The 15400-nt window shown below is 30.1% G+C and overlaps 9 protein-coding genes across 9 annotated transcripts; 4 read left to right on the forward strand and 5 right to left on the reverse strand.

Moving 5' to 3' along the window:
• Nucleotides 1-82: 82 nt before the first annotated feature.
• cand_012430 (CS domain-containing protein) lies at nucleotides 83-1024 on the reverse strand (the record flags this gene model as incomplete). Its single annotated transcript, XM_067211480.1, has 1 exon — nucleotides 83-1024. The coding sequence occupies one exon, from the start codon at nucleotides 1022-1024 to the stop codon at nucleotides 83-85; it is 942 nt and encodes a 313-aa protein (XP_067066888.1).
• A 1038-nt stretch (nucleotides 1025-2062) lies between these two features.
• cand_012440 (WD repeat coronin family protein) lies at nucleotides 2063-3454 on the forward strand (the record flags this gene model as incomplete). The annotated part of the gene is made up of 1 exon (XM_067211481.1): nucleotides 2063-3454. One exon carries the CDS (start codon nucleotides 2063-2065, stop codon nucleotides 3452-3454), a length of 1392 nt encoding a protein of 463 aa, XP_067066889.1.
• Nucleotides 3455-3606: 152 nt separating this feature from the next.
• cand_012450 (uncharacterized protein) lies at nucleotides 3607-4569 on the reverse strand (the record flags this gene model as incomplete). Its single annotated transcript, XM_067211482.1, has 1 exon — nucleotides 3607-4569. The coding sequence occupies one exon, from the start codon at nucleotides 4567-4569 to the stop codon at nucleotides 3607-3609; it is 963 nt and encodes a 320-aa protein (XP_067066890.1).
• Nucleotides 4570-4697: 128 nt separating this feature from the next.
• cand_012460 (serine threonine protein phosphatase) lies at nucleotides 4698-7187 on the reverse strand (the record flags this gene model as incomplete). The annotated part of the gene is made up of 1 exon (XM_067211483.1): nucleotides 4698-7187. One exon carries the CDS (start codon nucleotides 7185-7187, stop codon nucleotides 4698-4700), a length of 2490 nt encoding a protein of 829 aa, XP_067066891.1.
• A 521-nt stretch (nucleotides 7188-7708) lies between these two features.
• On the forward strand, nucleotides 7709-9006 carry cand_012470 (uncharacterized protein; the record flags this gene model as incomplete). Its single annotated transcript, XM_067211484.1, has 2 exons — nucleotides 7709-7949; nucleotides 8009-9006. 2 exons carry the CDS (start codon nucleotides 7709-7711, stop codon nucleotides 9004-9006), a joined length of 1239 nt encoding a protein of 412 aa, XP_067066892.1.
• Nucleotides 9007-9046: 40 nt separating this feature from the next.
• cand_012480 (translation elongation factor 1 gamma) lies at nucleotides 9047-10180 on the reverse strand (the record flags this gene model as incomplete). The annotated part of the gene is made up of 1 exon (XM_067211485.1): nucleotides 9047-10180. The coding sequence occupies one exon, from the start codon at nucleotides 10178-10180 to the stop codon at nucleotides 9047-9049; it is 1134 nt and encodes a 377-aa protein (XP_067066893.1).
• Nucleotides 10181-10598: 418 nt separating this feature from the next.
• cand_012490 (60s ribosomal protein L6) lies at nucleotides 10599-11156 on the forward strand (the record flags this gene model as incomplete). The annotated part of the gene is made up of 1 exon (XM_067211486.1): nucleotides 10599-11156. One exon carries the CDS (start codon nucleotides 10599-10601, stop codon nucleotides 11154-11156), a length of 558 nt encoding a protein of 185 aa, XP_067066894.1.
• A 453-nt stretch (nucleotides 11157-11609) lies between these two features.
• Nucleotides 11610-12977, forward strand: cand_012500 (dual specificity protein phosphatase CDC14A; the record flags this gene model as incomplete). Its single annotated transcript, XM_067211487.1, has 1 exon — nucleotides 11610-12977. The coding sequence occupies one exon, from the start codon at nucleotides 11610-11612 to the stop codon at nucleotides 12975-12977; it is 1368 nt and encodes a 455-aa protein (XP_067066895.1).
• Nucleotides 12978-14090: 1113 nt separating this feature from the next.
• Nucleotides 14091-15317, reverse strand: cand_012510 (RNA recognition family protein; the record flags this gene model as incomplete). Its single annotated transcript, XM_067211488.1, has 1 exon — nucleotides 14091-15317. One exon carries the CDS (start codon nucleotides 15315-15317, stop codon nucleotides 14091-14093), a length of 1227 nt encoding a protein of 408 aa, XP_067066896.1.
• Between the last annotated feature and the right edge of the window lie 83 nt (nucleotides 15318-15400).

Raw genomic sequence — 15400 nt, forward strand, 5'->3', positions numbered from 1 at the left:
TTTTTTTTTTTTTTTTTAATTGATTACGGTATTTAATAGAAGTATTATATCATTTGAAAATAATTATTGATTCAAAATAATATTAAAACCCTCCTCCATAGTTAATCTTAGCTTGAGAAAAATCTAGCTCAGGATGTGCAGCTTTAAATTTCTCCAACATTTCATATTGTTTTAGGTTATCACTAGTTGGTAATCCCAGAGATTTTTGTCTTTGGTCAAACATCATCTTTTCTACTGTAGTCCTAGTTTCAGGATCTAAATCAGATAAACGGGAATTTTCTGGAACTATTTTAGTAGTATCAATCTTCGGATCTCCTTTAATTACACAAGACCACCAATTCATTGTATCTTGTTTTTCTAGAGTTATCTGGATAATTTTATTGTCTATGATTGACCACATAGAATCAACAGCTTTAACTTTAGCATGAAATTCACCATCAATGAATTTTTCAGATTTTACAATAACAGTCAATTTACTTGGAGTTATTTTAATATTACAATCACGGGATCTTATTCCAGGTATTACTGGTATCTGCATCTCAACAGTACTTAATGTTTGAGTCCATGTATATTTATCAGTAGAACCACCATTTCCTAATGGTGGTATAGATTCTTCTTCATTATCTTCATCACTTTCTTTTTCATCTACATTATTCATTTCTTCATTATCTGAATTTATTTCAACAACTTTAGGAGTATTTTGGAATTTCTGTTGTAACTTGGTATAAGATTCAGATTCTTCTCTTTTTTTTGTTTCAGCCATATGTTTTCGACGTTCTTCTTCTATCTTCAACATCCTTTGTTTTTCTTCTAATCTTTTTTCATCTGCCATTGCCTGAAATTTATGAAAATGACGCATTAATACTCTCTCTACTTCTGAGTTCTCCATAGCAGTATAGAAATCTGTCTTTCTTAATAAAAAACCAAAAACTATATCTAAAAAATTTTCAATGCCTTCAGCCCCTTGGGCAATATTTAAAAGCATTCCATCAAATCTATCATCTATATTTTTAGAGGTTGTCATTTCCCAATATTTTCGAAATTTCCTAAGTACTAAAAGTTATTTTAGTATACTTCTAAACCGCCTGTAAGTACTGTTATTTGGTAATATTTCTTAATAAAATAGCCTAAATGAAATAAATATTGCTGGATTTCATAGGAATTACGTAATTTATTTGTTTTCTTTAGTCTTTTTTCTTTCTGTTTAAATTATATACTTTGATGACTTAAGTATAATCAAAAGATCCATCTGACTAATTTACTATAAAATAAAATTCTGCAGCACTATTTCCACTTTATAACTTATTTATACCAAATATTATTCTAGAATTATCAATAATATTAAAAAAAAAACCTGCATATCTTGCAATTTACATTATATTAATTAATATTACTGTTAAATTTAGATCAGACAGTAACAAAATTAAAAACACATATTTTAATATGATATGTTCTTAAATTCATCGTAAACTAGTAGAATATTATTAATTTATTTTTAGTTACATAATTTTTAAGAAACCCATTCCAAAATATGAAATATATATTTTTTTTTAAGGTGCTAAATATTCTGCCATAATAACGCATGCACGAAAATTTAACAGTAGAGGGTATTAACTAGTATTTTTCAAGAAGCAATTATAACCTATATTTTGAAGATATTAAGATATCTTTTATTATCATAATCTTATAAGTTATTTAGTAAATATTTGAAATATTTACTATTTTATTTATACATAATTCTAGGAATAAAGTATAACTATATGAGAATAGGTATAATATTAATTTAGTATGTCAAGAAATAGGATTTATTCCAATAGATACATAGCTATTAAAGATATTTAAATATATAAAATATATTGATAATTAATAAGTAAATATTATATAAAAAAAAAAAAAAATAGTAATTAGGAATATGTGGGCTTATTTAGAAACAGGGTGGGGACAGTATATTGGTACGTATGTGGACTTTCCACATAGATCTCCAAAACACGTTAAAGAGAGGAGATGGAGCAAGAGTAAGAAATTGGGCGACACTATAAGGGCTATTAATTAATATTGGACTATGAGTAGAGTTGTTCGTGATAGTAAATTCCGTAACTTATATGGCGAATGTCTACAAGATCGCTATTCAGGTTTACATGTAATAACAAGTCGTCATACAGTAGATGGCTGTGGTATTGCTTCTTCAGCTGAATTTATAGCATTTCCTGCAGAATGTAATGGTAATGGAAGCGTTGGAGTGATTGAAAATTGTGCATATGGTCATAAACCAAATGTTGTATATTTTAAAGGACATAAAGCACCTATAAGTGATGTTGAATTTTCTCCTTTTTATTCATGCCTATTAGTAAGTGCCTCTCAAGATAAAACAATTAAACTATGGGAAATACCTGAACATTCGGTATATAATAAATTGAAAGATCCATTGGCTATTTTCAATGGACATACAAAAAAAGTATCTCTTGTAAAATTTAACCCCTCTGCAGAGTGGATATTAGCATCTGCTAGTAGAGATAACACAATTAAGATTTGGAATTGTGAAACAACTCAGGATGAGATAAATATAGGACTACCAGGAACTCCTACTTCTATAAAGTGGAGTTATGATGGTAGTTTATTAGCAGTTTCTTGTCGTGATAAGGTAACAAGGATAATAGATTCAAGAAGTGAGAGAATAGCTTATCAATGGAGAAGTCATAATGGTAATAGAAAAAGTCGCTGTGAATGGATGGGAGGTACAATGGGTAGTTCTTATTGGTTATTAACAACTGGTTTTAGTGATAAAGGTGAACGGCAGTTTGGAGTATGGGATATTCGAAATTTAGATAAGAGTGTTGGAGTTGAATTTGTTGATGTTGAACAACCTTCATTATTACCATTTTGGGATGAAGGGACTGGTTTGTTTTATTTAGGAGGTAAGGGAGATACAAATATTAAAGTCTATGAATATAGTAGAAATGAAGGGTCTGTTAGAAGATTAAATGAGTATAAATCTGTGAATTCATTAAAAGGATTATGTCTTGTACCAAAACAATCAGTAGATGTTATGAAGTGTGAAATTAATAGAATTCTTAGATTAGAATCTAGGGGTGTTATACAACCAGTATCTTTTATTGTTCCACGGAAGACTAATGAATTTTATCCAGATTTATATCCAGATACATATGGTTATGAGCCAGCTATGGGTCCAGAAGAATGGATTAGTGGACATACAGCAGAACCTCAAAGAATAAGTCTAAGACCAGACGTTATACAATCTCATAGTAATATGTTTAAAAGAATGAGATCTGCTGTTAAAAATGCTAGAGTAATATTAAAGAAAGATTTGGCTAAGGTTGAGATGCAGTTACAATCTGCTCAAGAAGAATTGTATACAGTAGATGCTCTAAAATTTCAATTGAAAGAAAAAGAAAATGAGATAGCCCAACTAAAAGCAAAGCAGTCGATTCTATAAAAAATTCAAAAATAGTTTTTTTTTAATCTCATGTCAAGGTGGTGAATTTATTAGTTTTCTTTATTGATACTTAAAGTAGCCATATAAAAGGATAAATAAATAGATTCCATATAATAAATATCCACTTTTTCTTTTTTTCTATGAACAATATATTAGGAATATATTTTCATAGTAGTTAAAAATAGATTTTTTAGTCCCGCCTTTTCACATTCATGAGCCAAATTTTTCATAGCATCTGGAGGAAGTTGGATCATATGATTTGGGAGTTTCCTAAAAGTATCTAGAAGTTGCCTAAATGGCTGATTATTTCTAGGTAAAGTAAATTCTTCTATAATTTCTCCACGTACTACAAAGTGTTTCCATCTTAACCTCTGAAGTCTACGTATATATTCTAAGCAACCATCTTCAGGCCCTTCAACAATTATTATTCCAGGATATCCAATTTTGCAGAAACCTCCAAGGTAAAGATCATGTGCCCACTCTTGAATTAATCTACGCTTTATTAGACTTCTTATATGATGGCTATAACATGCTCGTTGCCCCCATCTTAATGTTGTATTCATACACAAATTCCACTCAAATTGTTCATCATCACTACTAAAGATATCTTGTGTATGATTTGTATCTTCAATATCTTCTTTAATTTCAGTATCATCTGACTTCTTAGTAATATTCACATTTTCAAAATATGTCAATTCATTCATTATAGATTCAGTAGTTTCTTTAGCTTTAGTTATTTGTTGGAAAAGACTCTCAAAATTAGGGATAAATTGATTCATAGTATTTTGTATAATCAGATCACGCTGTGAATCTAAAAGAAAAAATGGGGCCTTATTTGACTCCCAATCCATTGAATTAACAATTTTCAAATCTTTAATACCACTAGAATAGAAATTTTTAGGTTCTATAGTGATTTCCATATAAATATGATCAGAGTAAAAAGTCCGTTTATCAAGAAGAATTCGGAATCTAAGACACTCTTTTGAAATTATATCCTTATTTTGAAGAGCTCTGCAGAGCTCTGTGCTCTTAATAAATTCTTCATCTAAACTATATATACTTTCTAGAGCCTTTATTTCATCTATAAGTCGTTCCCAGTCATTTAAGGTAGACATCACATTTGTGAAGTCCAAATATTACACCTCTGAAAGTAGCGGTTGTAGTACATAGAAATTTGTGCATGTTTAAAAAAATATATAACTATTATAAATTCAATAATGAAATATTAGTAATATCCTCTATATTAGGGAGCTACAAGCTCATAAGAAGTAAAGTGTCTACAAATATTGAAAGCTTCTTCCTTAGGAAGGAAGGTTATTATATCATAAACTATCTCAGCACATATAGTAATTATCTGTTCTGTATTTTCAAATATTGAATCACCAATATGACTTGTAATAAAGTTCTCCTTCATAATTAGCTGTTCTGCAACCTTGCAAGCTAATGGGAGAGGAATCCATACTAATTTGTCTAATTGTATACCTCCAATAGTAATAGGAGTTTTCTGCTTTGTCCAATGCCAAAACTTAAATTTACTTAAAAAATTAATAAATTTGTTTCCTATTTGAAATATATCTTCAGAATTTCTATGTATAATATAATTTGGTAATGTACAATAATCACGAGCAGTACCGATGACAGATAATGCTATTATTGTTTTTAATTCAGAACTTGCATTAGGATCAGTAGCATTTGAATCAGGTGGACATCTATCCCAAATCATAACTTCATTAGAAGGATTAGGCCCTTGTAACTGTTTATGTATATGAAGTTTTTTTGCTACATCCTTACATATTTTATAAGTAGTATTAAGCCCCATATCTTTAGAATAAATTTTAAAATAACTAAGAGGAATCCCTATAAATGATCTTCTATGCATCATAAGTTTATTCATACTCATAGTACGTAAAATATTAGTACAAGATTCAACAAATCTCCAAGGTACAAAGGATCCTTTCCAATCTTTACGTCTCATTAAATCCCAAGTTGTTTCTGGTATCTTAAAATGTCTTTTAAGACTATTTGAAACTTCTCTCCATGCTATATTCTGAAAAAAACTCATTGGAGTTACAGGAGATCCATCAACTCCTACAGTATGCTTAATATGAACTGCTGGCCTATACTCATGTCTAGGATGACCCGATATCTTTTTTTTTAAATGACTTCTAAGTAACATAGCTCCAAATACAAAAGAAATGCCATAAAATTTTTTATCAACACTAACCTCTTTAAAAGGTACACGCTTAGATGATGGTGGTAATGGATAAAATGATAAAATATATCCATCACATTTTCCCTGGTTTATGTTAGATATTCCAGATTTTATTTCATCAGATATTTCAGATGTTAAAACACTTGGACTTACAGATAAATCTATTATAGCTAAATCATCTGGAATAACAATTAATTTATCATCAGTTTGTAAGTTTGTAGAAATATTTCTTGTAAACTCGTTATTTGAGTATTCATATTCCAAATTATCTAAAAGTTCCATTTTCTCAGTTGTTATATCATCTACTTCTTCATTAATATTTGTAATATCTAAATCTTCAAGTTTTTCCAATAGTGGAGTGTCCTCTAATTCTTCCAAAGATAAAATAATCAATTTGTCTTTATTATTTTCCTCATTATTATCTTTTATAGTATCATTCTTTGGTTCATCGGAAGTAATTTGATCACCTAACTTCTCTTCTATAGTATTAAATTGTGCATATCTAGCCTTTTTAATAAGTTTATCCCGAATATCTAATCTATTCAACCTTTTTTGAGTTATTGTAAAAATAGCATTCCCATGAATACTATGATAAGTTGTATGAAACTCATTTTTTGTTAATTTATGTGAAGTAAATCCTCCACGTCCAGTTCTGAAGATTCTATGCTTATTATTATAATAATCATGTTTTTTAGGACAGCAAGCTGAACCTACTAGATAATGATATGTAAACATATCCTTAGGTTTAGATAATTCTAAATGGTGATCATGACCAGCAATGTAACCATCCACTTTATATTCTTGTAAAAGAGGCTCTAAAACTGTTCGAACATCCACTCTATCCCCATGTACACCACTAGAATAGCATGGATAATGACCTATAACAAATATCCAATCAACATTTCTTACCACTGCAGCCTTAAGAGTATTTTCAATATATTTCATTTGATCATTCCAAAATGAATCCTTAATATTAGATCCTAAAGGAGGTGACATTATCCATGTATCTATATATAAAAATAGAGCTGTTGTTTCTACTATATTATGAGATATATATTCATTCTCAGTTTTATTCTCCCATGGATGAGGAGCATTCACTGGGGCATCAAAAGTTTCCCAAGTATAAAACCAAAAATTTGGCATATACCAACGTGGTGATTCTAAACTATAGTGTCGATCTATTTGAGCTGTTGCATTTCCCCACCAATCATGGTTACCTAAAACACATCTAAAAGGTATTTTGCTTAATCCTTCGTGAATAAATGTAGATTCAAACAATTCCTCCCAGAGAGGATCATCAACTGAGCCTACTCCCCAACGATAGAAATTATCACCAACAGATGTAACGAATTTGGCATCTATAATCTCTGCAACTTCCCCCATAGATCTTGCAACAGATTTTAAAATACCAGTTGGTTCACCCCAATCACCAAATGTTATCCATGTTAAACTATCTGCTCTAGAACTCAGAATTACAGATATATTCATCAAAATCACCCATTTTATTCTATCTAACCACATCTTAGAGGAATCAAAGATTGTATCATTTTAACTAATTACGAAAAAAGATTCTGTATATAGCGCCCAAATGAGGCCGCTATATACAAATAGTTTTTTTTTCATTTTTCTTTAAAAAAAAGGTAAATCATATCAATACTAACTTTAATTTATGAATAGAAAGTTATAATATATTTAAATATACAATATCTTTAATTTAATTTGAAAAGGAAATAATTTATTATCATCAAATCGGTAAAAAATTACTAATATAGTTATATTAATTCAGTAAGCCTCTTATACCATTTAAAGAAGTCTAGATACAGCAGTATTTAAAACAAATTTATCTATAAGTGGACTCTTAAGTCTTTTTGCAAGCAAATTTCTCTAGGTTTTTAATTTGATATATTACATGTATCTGTTGTCATTAATAACTGCCACATTTATGGCGCTTGCATGTCTTTATGCCTTTTTGCCGTTTTATGCAGTTTTACGATTTCAACATTTAGTAAGAAATTAGTAGGAGCAGTATGTCAGTTATAATAATGAAAGTACATTTAGGATTCTTATACATAGTCAGTACAATAATCTTTGTACATGGACAAGATTCAATTCTACCCTTTCTGGGTTCCACTAGGTCTAAATTGGACCCCTTTATAAAAGCTAATAGAACAAGAAATACAGATATTAATAAGAGAAATGAATTGAGTTTAAGTTATCCCTTTAATTTTACAGAATATATAAAACTAAGTAATAGAGAAAATTCTCTTATACATAAAATTGAAAGTAAGTTGATATTGTTGATACATTATAATATAAAAAATATCAAATTAATATCTTCACAGACCCAAATAATATCACCTTAAGAGGAAGCTTAGAAAAATCTCCTATATCAGATGAATCTACTGTATCAAAAAAATCTACTGTAGTAAATGATCGTAAAACTTTAGTCGAAAGTGCATGGTCCAAGTTACTTGACATGATTGAAAATGAGGTTAAAACTAAAGGAATGGTACCTATTAACCACTACGCTAATGACATTTCAGTAGTAATACCAGTTGCTAAAGAAGATATTAGATCTCTTCCAGTATTATTATCAGTAATGAGATTACAAACATTAAGACCTGAAGAGATCATTGTTGTTTTAGATGTATCTAATAAATTGGATGATATAAAACATACTATAGAGGATCTCTACAAGAAATATTCAACAACTCTTAGGAATTTGATATTTATATATCGCACTCCAGAACCACCACCCTCCCATTGGGCTGCTTCTAATAGATTATTTGGTGCTTCGAAAGCCAAAAATAATATCATTATGTTTTTTGATAGTGATGATATAATTCATCCCCAACGTGTAGAGTATATATCTAGAGTATTTAAAAAAAACTTAGAATTAGAAGCCTTTCTAACAGGTTATAATGTCATTACATTAGTAGAAGCAAAAGAAGTTGACGAAATGCCTAATAAAGCTCTAAATATGATTCAAAAACGTTTTGATCTAGATAAAATTGAAGAATCTAAAGGTTTACTTGCTACAACATATCAAAAAGAGTATGAAGAAGCTCTTAAAGCAAGAAAAAAACTGAATTTACAAACACCTTGGGACCCACATAATCACTATTCAGAAGTGAATAGACCTGAGACTGGAACTTGGTGGTTATATTGTTGTCATAATGGTTGGTTGAATATTAAAAAGAACATTCTAATTGAAGTTCCATGGGAAGATATTCCAAGAGGAGAAGATTCACTATATGTGTTTAGATTATTGCTAAGTGGAAAGAATGTTAACCATAGTGACTTGCCATTAGGAATTTATGTGCTTGGGAACAGCTATTGAATGGGAAACAAAAGATGAAACTCATTAACATTCCCTAAAATTACTTCCATACTTTACAATCGTGAATCTTCAATCCTTCAACTTCATCATCATTACATAAATAATCTCCAATTAATTTCTGATCCTCTGGGTTTTGAAAATCAAGTTTATTAAATGAATGATAATCAAAAGATGGATGAGATCTCATCTCTTCAGGTACATCTTGACCTCTAAAGAGGAATATACCTTGATAATCAAAATCATTATTATCTCCAACAACATTAATAACACCAAATGAATGTTTCCTAAAGTTATTATCTAGTCTTTGTAAGAATCCTCCTAACATATTACTAGCTCTAAATGGAACATCCAATTCATCTGGGAGCTTGTTATATTTCATATAGTAAAATGAAAAACCTTCTGGATCAAAATTATTTACTAACCATGGCATTGCAACTCCACTTAAATCTTTTGTATTAGAATATATACGTTTCCATTCATCTAGATTCATGGAGGAGTTTGGTAGACTATCAGAGAGACTTCCCTTCTTTGATTTCGTATTAGTGTTAGAATCTGTACAAGTTCGATATTTCTTAAGATCATCATAATGTTTCCTAATTATATAGTTATTCATAATGGTATTAACAAAACGATTTAAGTTAACTAGTCCATTAATTGATAGAGATCCTTTAGAAATATCAGCTGTAAAATATATAACTACAGCAATAAGGATATCTGCAATAGTCACCCTGTGACCTGCTAAGAAAGTGCGACTTAGTAAATAATTATCTAGATTTGATAGAATAGTTTCCAAATCTACCTCTGATTTATTACTTTTATATTCTAAAGGACATGTCGCACTACATATAGCCTTTAGTGGCTTTAAAATATTATTATGAAAGCCTTCCAATAATGCATCAACAAGAGCGGACTCATACAATGTCTCACCATATAGGAAGCTTGCAGGTGCACAACGAGCTAGATATCTCAATATGCTATGAATACCAAAGATATAACCAAATGGTGTAGATATCACCGGTGTTTTATCACCAAAGATGAGACTAGACTGTCTTTCCTCAGTAAATTCATTCCTATCAATCACTTTAACTTTGACTTGAGCAATCTCAGCAACACTAGCAATAACAACATATAGTGGACACTTTTTCATTACATAAACCTTGTATTCAGTATTCATCTCTAAAAAAAGCAAAGATATAGTTACTTTAATTTGAATTCTATAAATAGACAAATTGTGAGGCTTCCACCACTACTTCCCCCCCCCTCACCCTATTGTAATAATCAAATCAAATCTCAATATTGCTGATTATTATTATTAAAGTTAATATAATACTTCTAATACTACGATACACATTAAATATTAGATACCTAATAAACCATCAGAGACGAGACGTCTGACTATAACGTATCGTCTCAAGGAGCAGAATAATTAAATCTCAAAGAAGTCAAAGCTGCTTAAGAACCAAATACTTTAATTCCATGTCTGTGTCTAACTGGTGTCTCAGAGTTGTCCTTAGTGAATTTCTTAAAGTAATTCTTTGGGTAAGAGGCTGAGGATTTGGTATAATTGTTTGAAAGCTGTATATTAGAAGGAAATGACAACTAAAATAGAACTGTCAAAACCTGCTCCACGTCTAAAGATAACTTTGAAGAAGAAATATGCTAGTAAAAGAAAATCTAGTGTAAGAGCCCCAAAGGTTCGAGAATCTCTTGCTCCTGGTGTTGTATGTATTTTATTGGCAGGTCCATACAAGGGTAAACGTGTAGTAATGCTGAAGACTTTGACTTCAGGTTTGATTGTAGTTACTGGCCCCTTTACCCTCAATGGAGTACCAGTAAGAAGAGTTAATCCTGCATATGTAATTGCAACAAGTACAAATATTGATATTTCTGGTGTTGATGTTAGTAAATTCACGGATGAATACTTCAAAGTTGATAGGAATAAACTCCGTAAGAATAGACAAGTAGATAACTTTATGAATCAAGGAGAGAATGCAACTCATAGAGTTGTAAGTGATGAGAGGAAGAAAGATCAACAAGCTCTAGATACTGCAATTTTACCAAATATTCAAAGAGATCCTTTAATGGTTAGCTATCTTAAGACAAGATTCACCCTAAAAAGTGGAATGTTCCCTCACCTTCTAAAGTTTTAATTATTGACTTATTCAGTTATTTTAAGTACAATCATTAGATTAGTTCACTATTTTTATTAATGATTTATACAAGATAACATCCATATAAATATTGCACTTTTGAAGTCTCTCACTCACTTTCCACATCTTGACTATATATTCTTTATAGTCTGTGATTGACGAATGTAATACTATCCACTATTTTATAAATATTACAAATGTGCGTGGGACTTGCTGAAGTCCCATAGACTTTAGTATTAGGTGTTTGTCAAATCCTGGAAGCCGTAATGGTAAAACATGATATTTGTAGACAAGACAGAAGCGCCTAGTATTCTTCGGGTACCCGTGGTATTATTTTTGTCTATATATGACAAAGCATGCTTGCAGTAAAATGTCATATTAAAGATTGACATTGAAGAAGTAAATTTATAACAAATATATAGAAATTCATAAGTTCTCTATTTTGGAATTAATATGGTAGGATACCATAGAAGTCATGACATATTTAAGAGTTCTATAACTCTAATAGAAGGCAAGTTATACTGGGCATTATGTAGTATAAATATTCCAAGCCCTATATTTGATAAGAGAAGTAATAATTATTGCTTTAATATTGATCATGAGCTAGTATATGAGCCTTTTTTCCAAGATTTTGGACCTTTGAATCTTAAATGTATATATCTTTACTGCCAAAAAGTTCAAGATTTGTTAGATAATGCAGAACAGGATGGAAGTTGTGTAATTCACTGCACAAATGGTTATGATATGAAAAAAAGAACAAACTCGGCATTTTTAGCATGTTGTTATTTAATGATTAAATGTGGTAAAAGTCCTAATAGTGCTCTTTCTATTTTTCACTCAGTTCCATTGCTTTCTTTTAGAGATGCAACATATGGAGCATGCACTTACTCTCTTACAATAGATAATTGCCTAACAGGTCTACATTATGCTATGTTACTGAAGTGGTTTGATTTTGATTGTTTTAAAGTTGATAAGTACTTTGCTTATGAGAAGGTAGATAATGGTGACATATCTTGGATTATCCCTCACAAGTTTATAGCATTTAGTGGTCCTTCTGCTACGACAGTAGACAATGATGGTTATTCATCTTTAACTCCAGAGTTCTATATTCCAATATTTAGAGAGTTAGGAGTTAAATTAGTTATTAGATTAAATAAGAAACAGTATGATAGCAGTAGATTTTCCAAATATGGTATTAGACATGAAGACCTTTTTTTTATGGATGGCTCATGTCCATCTGAAAATATAATTAATAGATTTCTTGAACTTACTGAAAATGAAAAAGGAATTATTGCAGTACACTGTAAAGCAGGACTTGGTCGTACTGGAACTTTACTAGGCTGTTATGCCATGAAAAATTTTCATTTTACTGCAGCAGCTTGGATAGGATGGAATAGAATAGCTCGTCCAGGAAGTGTTTTAGGACCTCAACAGCAGTTCTTACATGAAATAGAAATGGAATTATTTAGTAGAGGTTCAATTTACCCCATAACACAAACACTGGATTACTATGTCCCAGAAATTGCAAAAAAAGTAGAGAACGCAGTATTACATTATAGAGATTCTGCTACCACGAAAGATATAAACACTTCGATCATTCGAAATTTATCTCTAAATACCTCTAATCCCTATATAAATGACCTAAATATTAAACATATAGGTAATTTTTCAAATAAACAGGATATATCTCACTTAATGGCTTCATTGTCAGTTTCTGATAGAAACAAAGCTATAAGAGGGGATGTTGGTCAAGGTGAAAGATTAGTCCAAACAAAGAAAAGTGCTCCAGTGAATAAATATAGTATTTTGAAGATAAATTAAAGGTTTTCTGCAAACTTAATAATGTAAATTTCAACTTAATTTGGAGATATCTAACCAGAGTTAGATATATAAAACTTTTTCTAATTCAAAATAGTTAAGAGTCACAATATTTTCAGGATGAGTTAATTTTCTGATTTGAAATTTCTAAGATAAATTTATGATATGTAATAGTATAACCAAGAAATTTAGTAACGAATTTCTGAGCTGAAGAAACCCGGGGTAAATAAAAAGATTTGCACTTTTTTGAAGACTACTTTGTAGCAGTATTTCATTGACTTTTCCTTTAAACAATTGTAGAATTATATCCATGACTGTTATCAATATTTCAACTAGAATCTGCAGCCACTGTCCTCACTATCTTTGGAATCTAAAAGCTTGCAGGATTTTGTGTATATCTAAAACCTTAAAATACATTAACTCTATGAAATCTACTTTCTGAACCAATTTTGTTACTTTTTAGTTTATTTCAGACAATACGAAAAAAAAGTGAATCTGATACTCCGTTTTTGCAATATATAATTAGTACAGCTTTCAATCTCTGAAATTTAACTGATTCTGGATAGTACAGAAATATTCACTTAGAAGCTAAAGTCATCTGGAAGATATTTGAGGTTCAAGGTATAAATATTTGCAAATAATTTATCTCTAGATAATTTATGAAAAATAATATTTAAAGCAATATTTACTTCATTTAGGATATATAAGACAAGTAATTCTTCATAATTTTTTTACCCAATTGTCTTCTTCGGAAATTTGCGGAATTTGAACTCATTTAAATTACCAAATACGGTATAGATTATTATTATAGGATTTGAACAATATTTTTGATTGTAACCTTAACAAGTACATTTAATAACGCTTTATAAATAGCTTACTAACTTTATAAAATTCTTCAGTTTCGATATATCTAATACTTTTAAAAATTTCCAGTCTATTTTAAATTACTAGCAATTGATTATAATTTTTGAAGCATTGGATTTATTTTTTCTACGATATAGATATTCACAGTATATCCTAAGTACTGAAATTTAAACTTCTGGATTATCTGATTACTTCTTATTGTATCTTAACAACTAATCTATTCAAGATCTTGGTAAGTATGTAGGTATAATACTAGATCTTATAGTATTCAATAATTCCCGTTGGATTACCATCGGAAGTAACTGATATAGGTGCAGAAATAGTGGAATATAGAATTCCATAAGGATATGGAGTTAGATAAGAAGGTATTAAGGCTGTATTAGTTTGAGGTATTATTGAAGATACATTCCCTAAATGGTTATAGTGAAGCTGATTCGTTGATCTATCTAAATAATGTATCCTTGATGTATTAATATTCTCGACATTATTATGGTATCTAGCATTTATATTAGAAGATATTAGATTAGGAATATGCTCTGTGGATAATGTTGCCAAGTTACCAAGTCCTGGATGAGAAGTTAAATAGCTTAATGGAACTGGAAAATTTAAATTAGATAAAGTATTTGGAACAGGAGTTCTGCTATTAATAGTTACTGAATGATTATTTGAAAGCTTCTGTGGAAAAGCTAATGATATAAATGCTACCTTTCCATTAATTATTTGTTGTTGCTGTTTTAATGCTTTCATAACCCCAGATATATTTTTAAATGTTACAAATCCACATCTTTTTGACAATCCTGTATTGGAATCTGTCAAAATTACACAGTCCTCTACATTACCAAACTGACTGAACACCTCTTTTAGTTTCTCAGCTGTTGTAGTATCTGAAAGATTTCTTACAAATAATTTCCGTTTTGAGATCAATTTAAATGATGTATTGGAATCATTTATATCGTTTCTCTCATATAAATCTTTTGGTGATTGTGATCTTCCACATGTAAATTCAGCATAAGGATCTGCTGCAAGTTTAAGTAATAGCTGTCTTCCATCTAAACAGAGACTAGAGTCAAAAAGTTTATGTATAGATTCTGTGGACTTAAAAGTAACAAATCCATAACCTCTGGATTTACCACTCTTCTCACGTACAATAATAGCATCATCTATCTCTCCGAATGTACAGAATAAATCTACAAATGCCTTGTCACTAGTATTGAAAGATATATTCCTTACCATTACTCTTCTACTAACTGGACTCTTTTCAAATATTGCTACACAAGCCTTCCTAACTTCATCAAAAGCAAAAGCACATCTTGCTAAAATATCCACAAGCTGCTCCTTTGATAGAGGAAATAGAATGTGCTTTAGTTTATCAATTTGAGGAATATCCACATCTAAATCACCCGATAAAAAATCCAACCTCTCTTGTCCTACTAAAAAAAAGTGTTCATTAACAGTATTGTGAGTATCTGAATCTGTCATATTTGTATCCTTTTCCCAGAAATCTGTGTCGCCTCTACTTTAATTTCTTGATGAAGCTTCCATACATTGCCACAATTCTAAAT

The sequence above is a fragment of the Cryptosporidium andersoni genome (genome assembly GCF_001865355.1).
Source record: "Cryptosporidium andersoni isolate 30847 chromosome Unknown contig_40, whole genome shotgun sequence".
In the NCBI taxonomy this organism is placed as follows: Eukaryota; Apicomplexa; class Conoidasida; order Eucoccidiorida; family Cryptosporidiidae; genus Cryptosporidium; species Cryptosporidium andersoni.